General features: G+C 39.0%; 1 protein-coding gene across 1 annotated transcript in view; it reads right to left on the reverse strand.

The window, feature by feature from the left end:
- Nucleotides 1-297: 297 nt before the first annotated feature.
- ATG5 (autophagy related 5) overlaps nt 298-15,002 on the reverse strand; it is a 164,283-nt gene continuing 149,578 nt past the window's right edge. Inside the window, exon 8 of the mRNA XM_074187264.1 lies at nt 298-402. Within this exon, the coding sequence (XP_074043365.1) occupies nt 380-402 (23 nt within the window). The 3' untranslated portion in view covers nt 298-379. The remainder of the gene's footprint in view (nt 403-15,002) is intronic.

Here is a 15,002-nt window from a genome sequence, read left to right on the forward strand (position 1 = left end):
GTTGGACTCTGTCTGAGCTTTAGAGTCCAATGTATCTGTGATCATATGTAAGCCCCATTTCCCTTCATGCTGCTGTCTAGTTTCCTGCTTCTTGGCTCATCAGCTCTGTCCTTATCTATGTTGATAATACAGTGACTAGAGGAGGCTCTATAGGAGAATGAAGCTGCTGAGGCCTATCTTGGGAATCAGCACTGACAAGACTGGATGAGAATTTCAGCATAATATTTTTAATGTTGTCTAGGACAGGTAGCAACAGAATTCAATGGAACACACAGGAAACCATGCAAATGATTACCTTATCAAGTCACTTCCCCAGCTTGCATTCCATTATCTGAGGGTTGGTGGCTTTCACACAGGTTCAGAGATTTGTCACTTGAGATTACCCAAGAACTTGGCAGAGGCCTAGGGAAGGTGAAGGGAGAGGGTTACTGATGCTGTCAGACACATGACACTTTGCTCTGGGATCATCACCTGAGAGCTAGAAGGGACCTTTGGGGTCAGACTCCAAATTCCTCATTTTATAGGAAGTTAGGACTGGGGGGTGGGGGTGGGGGAGTCTATAATAAAATCATTTGTCTAATAGGGTCACACTGGAAGAGTCAGGATTCAACCACCAAATCCAGTCTTCCTTCCCTGCACCCCACTTGCACTGCCAGTCACTGACATTGGGCAGAAAAGCAGGAAACCATTCCAGATCATTAGGAAGGGTCTGCCAGATCAAGATACTCTTTAGCTTTAGAGAAAGCACAGCTTCTGGGGATTTCTGCATTTGTGTGTGAATTGGGCTAAGATTTAAATGAAAAGGCTGCCCTACAATTCATGGGCACTTGGGGGATGGAGGCTAGGGAAGAAGGGGGGGGGCCCTTTCGAATCTCAAGCTGTACCAGTAGGATCCTGGGACACTGTATTAAAGGCTGGAAAAGATCCAAGAAGTCATTTAGTGCCATTTTACAGATGAGAAAATTAAGGTCCAAAGGAGTACATGACTTGTTTACAATTTCACAGGTGCTAAATGGCAGAGGTTTCATTTGAACTGAGGTCCTCTGATTCCAAATCCAACTCTCATCACTGCATAAACCTTTGGGGGTGGGGCTGGGGGGAAGAGAGGGGTAAATATTAGAGGGATTTTTCCCCTTTCCTAATTGAATAGATATTTGATAAGTTATTTCTGTATTCCATGGACAACTGGGTTGTCCAGGGTCACACTGCTCATAAATGTTTGAGACCAAATTTGAACTCGGGTGTTCCTGACTATCCACTGGGCCACCTTGGTGCCTTACTTTTTTTTTTCTTTTGCAAGGTAATGGGGTTAAGTGGGTTGTCCAAGGTCACACAGTTAGGTAATTATTAAGTGTCTGAGGTCGGATTTGAACTCAGGTACTCCTGCCTCCAGGGTCAGTGCTCTATCCACTGCACCACCTAGCTGCCCCTGGTGCCTTACTTTAAAGAAAGCTACCTTTAGAAGTATAAAATCAAGTGATTACACCTGTAATCTCATCTGCCAGGGTGGCTGAGGTTGATAAATGAGCTCAGGAATTCTATGTTGTTGTGGACTATGCCTAAGTTTAGTATTGATACTGTGAGCTGCCTCTTAGGATTGCCTGAAGATGGCCAAAGCAGTCTAGGTCAAATGTGGATCTGAACAAAGTACCAATGTTGATCAGCAGTGAGATGGGGCTCAGGAATGGTCTCTGAACATCCAGCCTGGGTGAAATAGGGAGACACAGTCTTTTTTTTTTTAAAGTAAAATTTGTGGGCTAAGTAACAATAATACAATTTCTCCTACCTCAAATTATGAATACCTTCCAGTAAACCTTACAAAGTAAGAGATAACTAGATGGAAACAAAGGCTGACCTTCCTGATGCAGCTTTAAAAAATATAATAAGACTATCTTCTTCCCTTCTTTTTTTCCTCTTCCACTTATTCAGAGTATCCCAGATTTAGTGCCAGAAGACATCCAGAAGTCAACCCAATCGATGCCTTCCTTTTACAGATGAGGTAAGACCCAGAGGTTATGAGATCTGTGCAAGGTCTCACAGTACATGAAAAAGGCAAGATTTGAACCTAGGCCCACTGATAGTGCTTAACAAATGTATATTTTAATCTTTATCTTCTTGTTAGAATATGAGAAAGCAGTGTTCATTTTCTCTCAGATTTCTGTTTCATATATTCACATTTCCTCAGTTTCTCCATCTACAAAATGAGGTGGGTTAGACTAGATGAGCTTGGAGACCTTCCTGCTCTAGGGTCCGTGATACTCTGCCCCCTTGTCTTATAACTCTGTTTCTCCCATGCCCATGAGCAGCTGATGGTGTAGCGGGTAGAGCCCTGGCCCGGAGTCAGGAAGGCCTGAATTCAAATATGAAGTTTAGACACTAGCTGTGTGACCCCGGGCAAGTCATTAGCCTCTGCTTCTGCTTCTTAAAAATGTAGCTAACGATGGCACCTCCCTCACAGGGTTGTTTTGAGCAACAAAGAGGATACAATTTGTAAGAAGCACAGCACCCAGCACAAAGTATGCTTTCCCTTCTCCTTGTTCCCATTCACATCTGCTGTTTTTGACAAACCTTTGGGCTCTGCTCTTGCTTGTCCTTCGCTCTTCAAGAAGACCGTGACATCAGGGAGGTGAGGGAGGCCTGGGCAAGGCCACTAGTCTCACATTCTCTTCCAGAGCCATCTGGTCCAGTGCCCCCTTCTTTGGAGGCAGCAGTAATGTGTCAGATGCTTGCTTCGATTTCTGCCTAGCTCCAGGTTGGGCCAGGCAGTTCAAACTGTTATTCCCCATTTCAGTCAAGAAAGGAGAGTTGGATTCAGCTTTCATAGATGCCCTCAAGTGGAACGGGAATTTGGAGAAGACACATGAAAAGTGGGAGAGTTGGAGGGACTTCTTGGAAAAGTTTGCTCTGCCACCTCCTTGGTCCTCTTCTCTAAGCAGGCTTGGGGATCATTTAATCTACCTCCCTGCCAAGCACCTTGAGAATTTTGTCAGTTGCAGGATAAGTGCGCAGAAAAAAATATTTATTCAAGCTTTGCAAAGAGATTTTGTAAATCTAGCCACAAAGCTGATCCCAAGTAGATTCAACATGACTAATTTTATTTTACAGATCCCTTTATTGATCTCTAGATTAATAAGCTTTCATACAATTCATCAAATATGTAACTTCTCGGTAGGTCATCATAGATATTCCTAATGGCAAAGTGATATCTTGCTCTGGTCTTATTTTCTATTTTTGGATATACAGAAAATTAATTTAAAAATTCAATTTCTTCAATAAAGGAAATGGTACTTATTACCTGTGTATTCTTATCTAAGCCTCAGTTTCTTTATCTGTAAAACAAAGTCATTGAAGCCCACATCCAGCTCTATATCCTATGAAAAGCACTAAGAATATTGTTTCTGCCCTCAGATAATGAGGCTAAACAAACTCTAGCCCAAGCAGGGACAAGCTAAGTTTCTGATATCTTTCAGCTTTGTATAACATTGTACTTATTGTATAATTTCATACTTATACAAGTAATATATTATACTCATAAGTAATAGTGTATATTTGCTATAATATATAATAATATATATTACATAATGTATGAAATATAATGTTGTATATTCTATTTACATTCTATTTTTAATATTATATATTGTGTTTATATTTTACAACTCCTACATAATTCCACAACTTCACTCTGCTAAAGTACCCTTCTTTTTTTTTGTTTGTTTTTCTAAGGCAATGGAGTTAAGTGGCTTGTCCAAGGCCACACAGCTAGGTAATTATTAAGTGTCTGAGACCAGATTTGAACCCAGGTACTCCTGACTCCAAGGCCGGTGCTTTATCCACTACGCCACCTAGCCGCCCCTAAAGTACCCTTCTTAAAGCACCTTGACATTTCAGTTGATTTTGAGTGTCCCTATGTATTTTTTTCTATACTGAGTTAGGTATGATTTAGTTTATTTAGAATCCAGGAAACTTATCTACAAATAGGCCATTTCCCATGCAAGCTTTTGGCCCCTGCTCACTGGCACTGCTAGCAAACTTTCTTCTAACTTTGACGTCTACTCAATAAAAATTTTCCACCCAATCCCAATCACAGAAGTTTTCTTTCTTAAAGAACTCAGTACTTGGCTCACTATCATTTCCTTTTTCCCAATCTTGCTCTTATCAGATATCTTTCTCTCTTCAGACCCTAACAGGGGCCCTAAGAGCCTTGAAAAGAGCAATGACCCCAAGTTACCAGACCCTTTTTCAGCTCAGCTCCCATAGTCGTCTTTGAAGACAGAAATCCTCATCCAATGAGAGCTGCTCACCAACTGGGACCAACAGGTATCTAAATGTAGGAATGCTAAGAGTGGCAGCACCCCTCCCTCCAGCCCTCTCAGGAAGCAACTCCAGTGGAGAAGGGGAGAGCCAACCTCCCCCCACCCCACTCAAATGTTAACCAGTTGCCAAATACAAGGCAGGCAAACCCTCTGCTGGGGGGACAGGCAAGAAGCCGCAGAATGTGCCAGGTAAGTCAAATCACCACCACCACCACCACCACCACACTTTGACCAATATCTCCCCTTGGATTCTCATGGTAACAGTCCAAGGCCCTGAATTCAAGAGCTCTGGGAATGGTGACATCTGACCTGCAGCTGAAACCAACTATTGGTGCCTAGAGGTGGCTGGTGACCCAGGAGATAGAGCACACCAGTTCTAGAATCAGGAAGACCTGGGTTCAAATTTGACTTCACACTCTAGCTGTGAGTCACTGAACCTGTTTGCTTCAGTTTCTTATATTCCCTATAAGAGGGAATAATAATAGAATTGTTGTGAGGATTAAATGAGATATTTGTGTGTGTGTGGGAAGTATCCAGCACATAATAGGCACTCTAAATGCTTATCCCCTTCCCTCCAGCCAAGTATTTGTACATGCAATTTTTCTCCCTATATTTTTGTATATACTTTTATAAATACTTATTGTCTCCATTAGAATATAAAGTCCATGTGAGCTTGTAGTATTTCTTCCATTGTAAATATATCTTCAGTTCCAAGCACCAGAGTAGGTGCTCAATACTTAGTCATTGGTTGATTACTTTGACACACATAACCAATTGAGGGATTTGCTTTTCGAGTATAAGCCCTTAAAGGTAGAGGTTGTGACTTTTATTTCTTCTTGCTCACTTAACATGTGATGCCTCCCTAAGGTAGCAAGAACTTTGTGGGTGCTCAGTTTGAATTTGATTAAATATGTAATTGATTGCAAGTTCATCACAGATATGCATAATGGCAGGGAAATATTCTACTCTGGTCTAATTTTCAAATATCTGGGTACTCCTGACTCCAGGGCCAGTGCTCTATCCACTGTGCCACCTAGCCCCCCCCCAATCTAATGCCTTTTGATAAGGTAATGGATGCCATCACTTAAGCACTGAAATGGATTAAGATTTATGATAAACACTTTTAAACAGTGGGTGATTTAAAATTAGTTTGTATTTGTTAAAAGATATTTTTCTTTTTCATTCTGTAACTTCAAATATCTGGTAATGGTGTTAAAAGTCTTTTTTTCCAACAAACCTCATTTCAAAACCTACATCAACCCTTAAAGTTTCAATTCAATTGCCATAATTCAGGTGAATTAGAATGGAAGGCAGAATAATATTCAGGTTATTGTGGTACCCTTTGTGAAGGAAATATATATAGTTTATTTTATCAGTGAGGACACTAATATGAGAGATCGATTTATACCAAACTATGATACCCAAAGGATTTTAGAACTGGAAGTGATTGCAGAGACCTTTATCTCCACACCCTTATTTTCCACAGGAAAAAGCTGAGGCTCAGAGACAATGAAATAACTTGCTCAATATTATGTAGGTATTACATGTACTCCTTTCTCTTTTACATGTTCAATCTCTCTTTCTCTAATATCTTCCTCTTCAATGACTTTCTCTTATGCCTCCAAACATTCTCAATACTTCTTGTTCTTCAATAATTAAAAGCAAAAATAGCCACAAAAAAAACTTTCCCTGAATCCTGATAAGCCTTTTGCTGCTAACATTCTAGAAAGAAAATTCTATACTTTCTTTTTCTAATCCTCACCAGCTTCTTACTCCTTTCCCTCACAATATAGTTTCCATCCCATCACTTAACTAAAAACAAAACAAAAAAAACCCTTTCTTAATTTTCAAATCCAACAGCTTTACCCTAGCCCCCATTCTGATTTCTCTTTATCCATATCACATTGTTAACCAGTCCTCTTCTTCTCACTTAGCATGGCCTCCACTTTACCTGCTATTTTTCTTTCATGGCCTCCACTTTACCTGCTATTTTTCTTTTTTAGGTTTTTTTTTTTTTGGCAAGGCAAATGGGGTTAAGTGGCTTGCCCAAGGTCACACAGCTAGGTAATTATTAAGTGTCTGAGACCGGATTTGAACCCAGGTACTCCTGACTCCAGGACCAGTGCTTTATCCACTGCTCCACCTAGCCGCCCCATACCTGCTATTTTTCCTTTCCTTCTTTCCCCTAAATGTGAACCCCTTTAAGTTTCTTTAGTGATCTCATTCACTTCATCTAGCACCATCAAGGCAGCCCTAATTGCTCTAGAGTTCCAGTCTCTTCAATCCAGTGACCAATTCTATTGCTCTTTTAGATCAACAAGTTTTAATGCAATTGATTAAATATATAATTGATCAGTAATTCATTGAAGATATGTGTATTGACAGATATTCTGCTCTGACCCTAGTTTGCATTTTTTGATATCCAAAACATAATTTGAAAAAGCAGTTTCTTCAAATAAGAAAATGGTACTTACTACTTCTGGAAATTTGGATAAATGACCCTCAGTTTCCTTACCTGTAAAATGACAGCATTGAAACAAGATTATCTTTTAGCCCACATCCAGCTCTTTCACCTGAAGTGTAGCATTTTCACCTGACTTTTCTGCACTTCAATCTCAGTGGGTTTTAAATCAATGTAATCATGCCTCCCTTTCTAATTACTCTGACATTCCCTCAATTCATAGCGTTTTGTTTGTTTATTTGGGGTCTCCATGATTTCATTGGTATTGGGAACTTCTAGGGAAGAAACTCCCAAGGTAGACCCAACAATTCTGCTATATGTAGCCTCGGACCAATGAAAAGTGATCTATCCAGTAGTCATGAACTCCTGTTATTAGTTATACAGCCAATTTACAGTAGTAGGCACTTAATATCATTGAGTGAATGCTGTATAATCTAATTTATGCTAAAAACCCCTTGGATTTAGACAGAAGTTTAAGGCTTTCAAAGGGCTTTACAAATATCTCATTTGATCTACACAATAGTCTTATTGTTCTCATTATACAGATGAGGAAACTGAGGCAGAAAGAAGTTAAATGAGTTGCTAGGGACACACTCAGGTCTGAGTCTGCATCTGAATTTAGCTCTTCCTGACTCCAACTTCAGCACTCTGTCCACCATGCCACGAGCTGACCATTGGCTACTGATGTTGTAGGTCAAGTATCAAGGTCACATGCAAAAGGTTAAGAGTGCCATTCAACAGTTTGCCTTGTTGTGGCTTCCTAAGGGTTATTTTTATGGGTGTGGCAGGCTCCAGCTGAAATGGTGATTCACTGTCCTGCCCAGGTGCTTTGTCCTGACAAAGTCAAGATTGGATCTGTGTTCATGATCCCATTCTTTCTGATGACTCTGACTCTTTTCCTTCTTCCTTTGGTTCTTCATCATCTCCTTTGAGTTGCCTCCAGGTCAAAGTCCTGTTCTTTAAGATTTGACATCTTCTCCATTATCCATGTAATAGAGTTTCCCTGAGGCACATCATTATTCCAGTATATCAGATTAAGAAGTGTTTTCAGTATTATTTGTTAACACCAATAATATTACCGGGAAAGGAGGGAAAATACACAAGCAAGAATAAACAACTTCTTTAAGCAGAAAAGGTTAAGCTGTCCTATAATTTAGGACTCAGAAAAAAGCTTGCTAACAGGTAATAAACTTTATCCAGGATCCACATAAAATGTAGGGGATTAGATGTGGTTTATTGAATAGGTGTGGATGAGGTTAGGAAGGAGGGCATATGCATTATCGTTTACAATTTGTCTCTCCAATTTGACTGTGAGCTTCCTGAAGACAGGGATAATCTTTTGATTTTTTTTTGTGTATCCCTATTTTTTAAACACAGTGGCACTTAATGCTTGTTGATTTTAAATGTTTAGTTTTTCTTAAAAGTTATTTTATTTTTTCAGCATTCATCCTTTTTGCAAGCTTTTGAGTTCCACATTTTTCTACTGTCCTCCTTTTATTACTCCCTCCCCATGTCAGTAAACAATTTGATACATGTACAATTGTTTTTAACTTATTTCCATATTAGTCATGCTGTAAAACTAAGGCGGGGGGGGGGGGGGGTCGGCGGGAGCCCTGAGAAGGAAAGAAAAACAAAATTATGCATTGCTCTGCATTCAGAATCTATAGTTTCTTCTCTGGATGGGAATGGCATTTCCCTTAAGAGGTCTCTCAGGATTGTTCTTGATTACTGAACTGCTGAGAAGTTGCTTCCATTGTCTCACAGTGTTGCTTTTTTTTTTTTAGGTTTTTTCGGGGCAAATGGGGTTGAGTGGCTTGCCCAAGGCCACACAGCTAGGTAATTATTAAGTGCCTGATACTAGATTTGAACTCAGGTCTTCCTGACTCCAGGGCTGGTGCTCTACCCACTGTGCCACCTAGCTGCCCCCCACAGTGTTACTTTTAAGGTGCACAAGGTTCTCCTGGTTCTGCTCCCTTCACTCAGCAACAGTTAATGAAAGTCTTTTCTGAAATCAGGCTGCTCATGATTTCTTATAGAGCACTTCAAGTCATTCATATACCATAACTAGTTCATCCATTTCCCCAATTGGTGGATATTATAATGTAGTTTGAGTATGACAATATATGTACATTGGCCTCTAAGTAATATGTAAAGGATTTTCTTTGCGATTATTCTTCTATAGTGAATTCCAGATTTTAGCATCCTAGCAATGTTCCCTATGTTGGGAAGTGAGGGGAAGGAAAAGTTCTGGAGTGGGGTGTCATTCTGGATAAAGTATAAATACTTCTCATTATATATACAATTAGTGTGCTACACAAAGCTCTCCAGCTAGATCAATAAGTGATTGCTGTCTCTCTTGCATAGGATTACATTATGATGAGTTATCAATTTTTTTTTTTAGATTTTTCAAGGCAATGGGGTTAAGTGGCTAGTCCAAGGCCACACAGCTAAGTAATTATTAAGCATCAGAGGCCGGATTTGAACTCAAGCACTCCTGACTCCAAGGCCAGTGCTCTATCCACTGAGCTACCTAGAACTGACACACATCAGGAAGTGGCATGATATAGTGGAGTGAGGCATTCAGAGGCAGCTGGGTGGTACAGTGGGAAGAGCTATGGGCCTAGATTTGGGAAGATCTTCATTCAGATCCAGGCTTAGACACTTACTTCTAGCTAAGTTGGTTAAGTCATTTAATCTCTGTTCCTCCATTTATAAAATGGGGGAAATTTTAGCATCTAACATCTCAGGGTTGTTTAGATTAATGAGATATTTTTAAAACTAAGAACAGTGATTGCACACATTAGGCACTTAATAAATACTTGTTTACTTCCTTCCTGGAGTGAAAGAATCTTGGTTTCAATTTGCACTCTGCTACTTTACTTGTATGAGTTAGGATAAATCTCCTCTGAAATTATGTTAGAGTGATTACCTTATTTAAAAAGAAAAAAAAAAAGACCAACTGAAAATCCAATGTAATCTTAGGCTGAATTAATAGTATTATGATATTTGAGACCACAGATTATAGTCAAGTGTGTGCTGCCCACTTATCCATCTGACCCCCCCTGACAGACATCCGGAGTATTGTCTTGGGGACTTGAGGTTTCCAAATACTCCATTCAACAAACATTTACCAAATGGGTACTACATTCATGGCCCTTCCCTATGGGCTAAATTCATACAAATGAAATAAAACATAGTCTGACTCTAAGGTACTCACAATCTACAGAAATTAGACATTTATACCAGTCACAATACACGATCCAAGGAAGAATGTGACAAGGACCTGAGAGGACCAGATAAATCACCAGAAGAAATATTGTGAATGAATAATTGGGAAGGGCTTCATGGATGAGGCAGCCTCTGAGCTGGGCCCTGAAGAAACAATGCGGCAAGTTAGGGTGAGTCTATTTCAGATATGCAGGTAGCATGAGCAAAAGTATGGAAATGTTTAGTAAAAGGAAAGATGAGAATAGGATATACTGAGTAGTCCAGGTTGGCTGGAATATACAATGTGTGAAGAAAAATGAGTTTTAGATAAGGTAAATTTAGGTCGGATTGTGGAAGGCCTAAAATGCCAGAAATAGACTTTATCAGAACTATAACTAGAAAATCAGAAATAGACTTTGATAGGAAATGGGTGAGTGGGGGGAGGCATTGCAGGTTTCTAAGGAGTGACAGCATAAATGACATTTTGACTGTAGTGTGAGGGTTGGACTGGAGAAAAATAATTAAAATGTGAGAATTCATGATAGTTTATTTATAACAAAAGTTCAGGAGAGGATTGTTTGAAGTGGATGCAGTGGTAATGGGCACACCCACTGATTCTGCTGGTGTAGAATCGACAAGACCTATCCATTGATTGGAAACCACAGTTTAAAGCCTGTGTATCTGAAGGATGGGCATGTCATCAACATAACCAAAAGAGATAGGCAGAAATACTTGTTTTATTTACTTATTTAGGTAGGAGAAGGGAGAGAAGTGATGTGTCTACTTTTGGCCATATTGACCTCAAACTGCTATAAAGCTAGAGATGTATGCCAAAAGATATTGGAAATGCTGGAGAGGTCTGTAGCACAGTTTTAGATTTGGGAATCAAAGAAGTAATGATATACCAATGGGATAATAGAGTTTGGAAACTACATTATGGGGAAGGTGGGTGAACTGAGAATGTCTGGTCAAAAGAAAATATTTAGTGAGGCTATACTAGATACCTTTAAAGATTTTAATGATTGTCATATGGAAGAGGTATGACAATTTTATACACACATACACACACTATATATATATATATATATATGTATTTATTGTATGTACACTATATATATTTATACACACATGTATATGGGATATATGTATATATACACATATATGTATCTATATATGTATATATACATACATGTATATATACATATATATGTATATATACATATACATGTATATATACATATACATATACACACACACACACATATATATATATATATATATATATATATATATATATATATATATATATATATGGTGGTTGGTTCTTGTCTTTTGTTATCAAAGACAACCAAAATGACATCACTATGTTTGAAACAAATTACAGTCTGTCTGACTGTGGCTGATCCATCACAGGTCAGACACAAATAGTCCATGTGAACAGCTGAGGTGGGTCCTCTAAATTTAGCTGCTTTGATTCTGTCTTCCTCATAGAGTGTGGCACCCCCCCACTGATGAGGGCTGGGTGGTCCTGTCCCAGTGTCTCCCAAGTTGTACAATCAATTCAAAAGTTCTTCAATGAGACTTTCAGGGTGATCCGGTATCACTTCTTCTGACCCCTTGCGAGCGCTTGCCCTGTGTGAGTTCTCCATAAAATAGTTTCTTTTGGCAAGCATATATCTGGTATTCTAACAATGTGCCCAGCCCATCATAATTGCACTTTCTGTAGTAATGTTGGAATGCAAGGCCATTTAGCTCAAGAAAGGATCTCGGTGTCTGGTATCTTCTCCTGCCAGGTGATCTTCAGACTCTTCCTAAGACAATTTAAATGGAATCAATTCAGTTTCCTGACATAGCGCTGGTAGACTGTCATTTAATTCCAACAAAAGTAAAGTCCAAACAAAGCTTAGATACAGTAAGCTCAGTAAGAAGGAAGATGAAATTCAATCTTATGCAGATAGGAACAAACCAAAATGCTTTTACAATGCCCTGAAAGCTATTTATGGGCCAAAGACATATGATGCATCTCAATTACTCAGTGCTGATGGATCTACATTGATTGATAGGGATGTGATTCTAGAGACAGGCTGAACACTTCCATATTGTTCTTAACAGACCATCATCAGATCACAGAAGCTACTGACCATTTACCTCAAGTTGAAGTCAATCAGTCCCTAACTGAAGTTCCAACTCAAGAAGAGGTTTTGAATGCCAATAGGCTCCTTTCAAATGGCAAAGCACCTGGTGCTGATTCTATTCCAACTGAGATTTACTAGGTGGTGGTAGGGGTCCATTGCTCATCCAAAAACTGACTGAAATTTTCCAGGTTATATGGCATGAAGAGGTTAGTCCCCCAAGAATTTAAGGATGCCTCCATCATCCATCTCCATAAAGGTAAAGGGAATAGATTGCCCTGTGACAATCACAGGGGTATTTCTCTTTTAATCATTGCTCCTAAGATTCTTATCAGAGTCTTTCTCAATAGGCTGATCCTTAGGAAGAGAACAGAGGTCTGAATACAACATTTGTAGATCTGACCAAAGCCTTTGATACTATCAGTTGCAAGGTTTTATGGGAAATTATGTCAAAATTTGGTTCATCAGTATTGTACATCGGTTTCATGACATGTGCATGCCCAGGTTCTGGCTGGTGGATGATGCTCTCAAGATTTCCCAGTCACCAATGGAGTGGAACAAGGATGTGTCCTAGCTCCCATGCTTTTTAGCATGATGTTTTCAGCCATGTTATCAAATGCCTCCATTGAGGATGAACATATCCTCAAGGTCAGCTACTGCCCCAATGGTAAATTCTTAAATTGTAAAAGGCTACAAGCCAAGACCAAAGTGCAAGGAGTATTGGTGCATGATCTTCTGTTTGCAAATGATTGTGCACTCAACGCAGCCTCTGAAGCTGAGATGCAACTAAGTATGGATCAGTTCTCTGCTGCTTGTGCTAATTTTGATCTAACAATTAACATCAAGAAGACTCAGGTGCTCCATCAGCAAGCACCACACCATCCATATGTGGAAACATAGATCACAGCAAATGGATAAGTTTTGAGTACTTTGGACCTTTGACAGTGTCCTTTTCAAGGAGGTACACATTGACAATGAGGTTGACACTCACACTGCCAGAGAAAGATCAGTATTGGGAGGCTCCGAAAGAAAGTGTGGGAGAGAAGAGGTATTAGACTGACTACCAAACTGAAGGTCTACTGAACTGTTGTGCTGACCTCATTGCTAAATGCCTATGAAACCTGGACAGTATACATTTAATTATACACACACACACACACACACACACACACACACACATATGCAATTATGCAATACACACACACACACACGTATTGTCTTAGGTTAGATTAAGATTAATGTATAGAAGCTATAGGGTGATAGAAGCTATTAGGGTGATAGATTTTTGACTCAACATATTGAACATTTAAACAATGAGGCTGTCCTTTTTTGGCACTTGGCCAAGTAGAGGTGATTCTTGTAATTGGGTAAATGGCTGGACTATTTGGCTTATAGGGTCTCTTCTAACTCCATGACTGTGTTATTTCAACTTGGCGTCATTAACATCTCTCAAGAATGTTGTTAAGTAAACAAATAATTTTCAAAGATATGTGTAAAAGCAGGTATCTCCTCCCACTGAATCATTTAAAAATTCAAGCAAGGTTTGATAGAATTAACCAATAATATGATGCTGTATCAGGCAGCTAACAATAAAAAGTGTAAAAGCTCAAAGTTAAAAGGGTACTTTTTTCAATTTAAATAATTTTTCTCAATTTAAAAATAACAGAAAAATTGAAATATTCCCTTGAAACAGCCATACTTTATACAATCTTGCTTACAATTCTAAGCATGACATTATTACTAAAAATTCTTTGTACTACTCAGAAATAAAGTCTGAGAAGCAAAATTCAGACACAGATTACTCATCTATGAAAAGGTCAGATACAATATATGGCACAAGATACTCATGTCAGATAAGACTGATTTTATGGGGTTTCTTAAATTAGTATTGCTGTAGAAAGAAAAGGTAGAAGCTGTGGTTGAGGCTGCAACTAAAATGAATGCAAACTTTAGCAAATATTCATAGTGTAATGGTGTTGAAATGAAGCATGATTTGAGTGACTATCACTTGGGTATTACTGCTAATCTGTCCCCATAAGTACTTGACTGTATTGCTTTCCATCCCCACTCTCTTTCCCCTTCTCCTTAAGAGCTGTCAGTCTCTTTTCCAAACAAAAAATAACTATCACTGATATTCTATTTCCTTTTTAAAAAGGTTGCCATGTGAACCTAATTGATTGTAATAAAGACTGCTTTTGATATTCATTTTCCCATTCCAAAATCTCCCCTCCTTACAGATTTACCAGTCTTTCTAACCCATTCTCTCATCCTAAGTATGGGTAGTCCCTGGTTTACCCATATAAATATACAATTTTTTTCTAATTTGATTACAATCTAGCATACAAATCCTTATCCACACCATACTTACTATATTTCTTATCAGTTCAGCTTAGAGATATATTTTGATTTCCTTTTTGGAATATACTGGGGGCACATTTTGGAGATGACAGAAAAAGGCAAGTGAATTTGGAAACTCTGAAGTGTAGATGTTTATCATTTAGGTTAATCATTAATTTAACTTATTTAAATCAACCATCTCCCTGTTGCAATGCCCAATGTATCTGGGAAATATTCGTTTAAAAAAGATATGTGCGGGGCGGCTAGGTGGCATAGTGGATAAAGCACCGGTCCTGGAGTCAGGAGTACCTGAGTTCAAATCCAGCCTCAGACACTTAATAATTACCTAGCTTTGTGGCCTTGGGCAAGTCATTTAACCCCGTTTGCCTTGCAAAAAAAAAACTTGAAAAAAAAGATATGTGCTTGGGGAGTTAGGTGGCATAGTGTGTGCGTAGATGTAGATTGTAAAGATAGATAGTATCAGCCCTGGATTAAGGAGGACCTGAGTTTCAATCCAGTCTTGGACACAAGCTACATAATCCTAAGCAAATC

This window comes from Macrotis lagotis, chromosome 5 (assembly GCF_037893015.1).
Source record: "Macrotis lagotis isolate mMagLag1 chromosome 5, bilby.v1.9.chrom.fasta, whole genome shotgun sequence".
Taxonomy (NCBI): domain Eukaryota; kingdom Metazoa; phylum Chordata; class Mammalia; order Peramelemorphia; family Peramelidae; genus Macrotis; species Macrotis lagotis.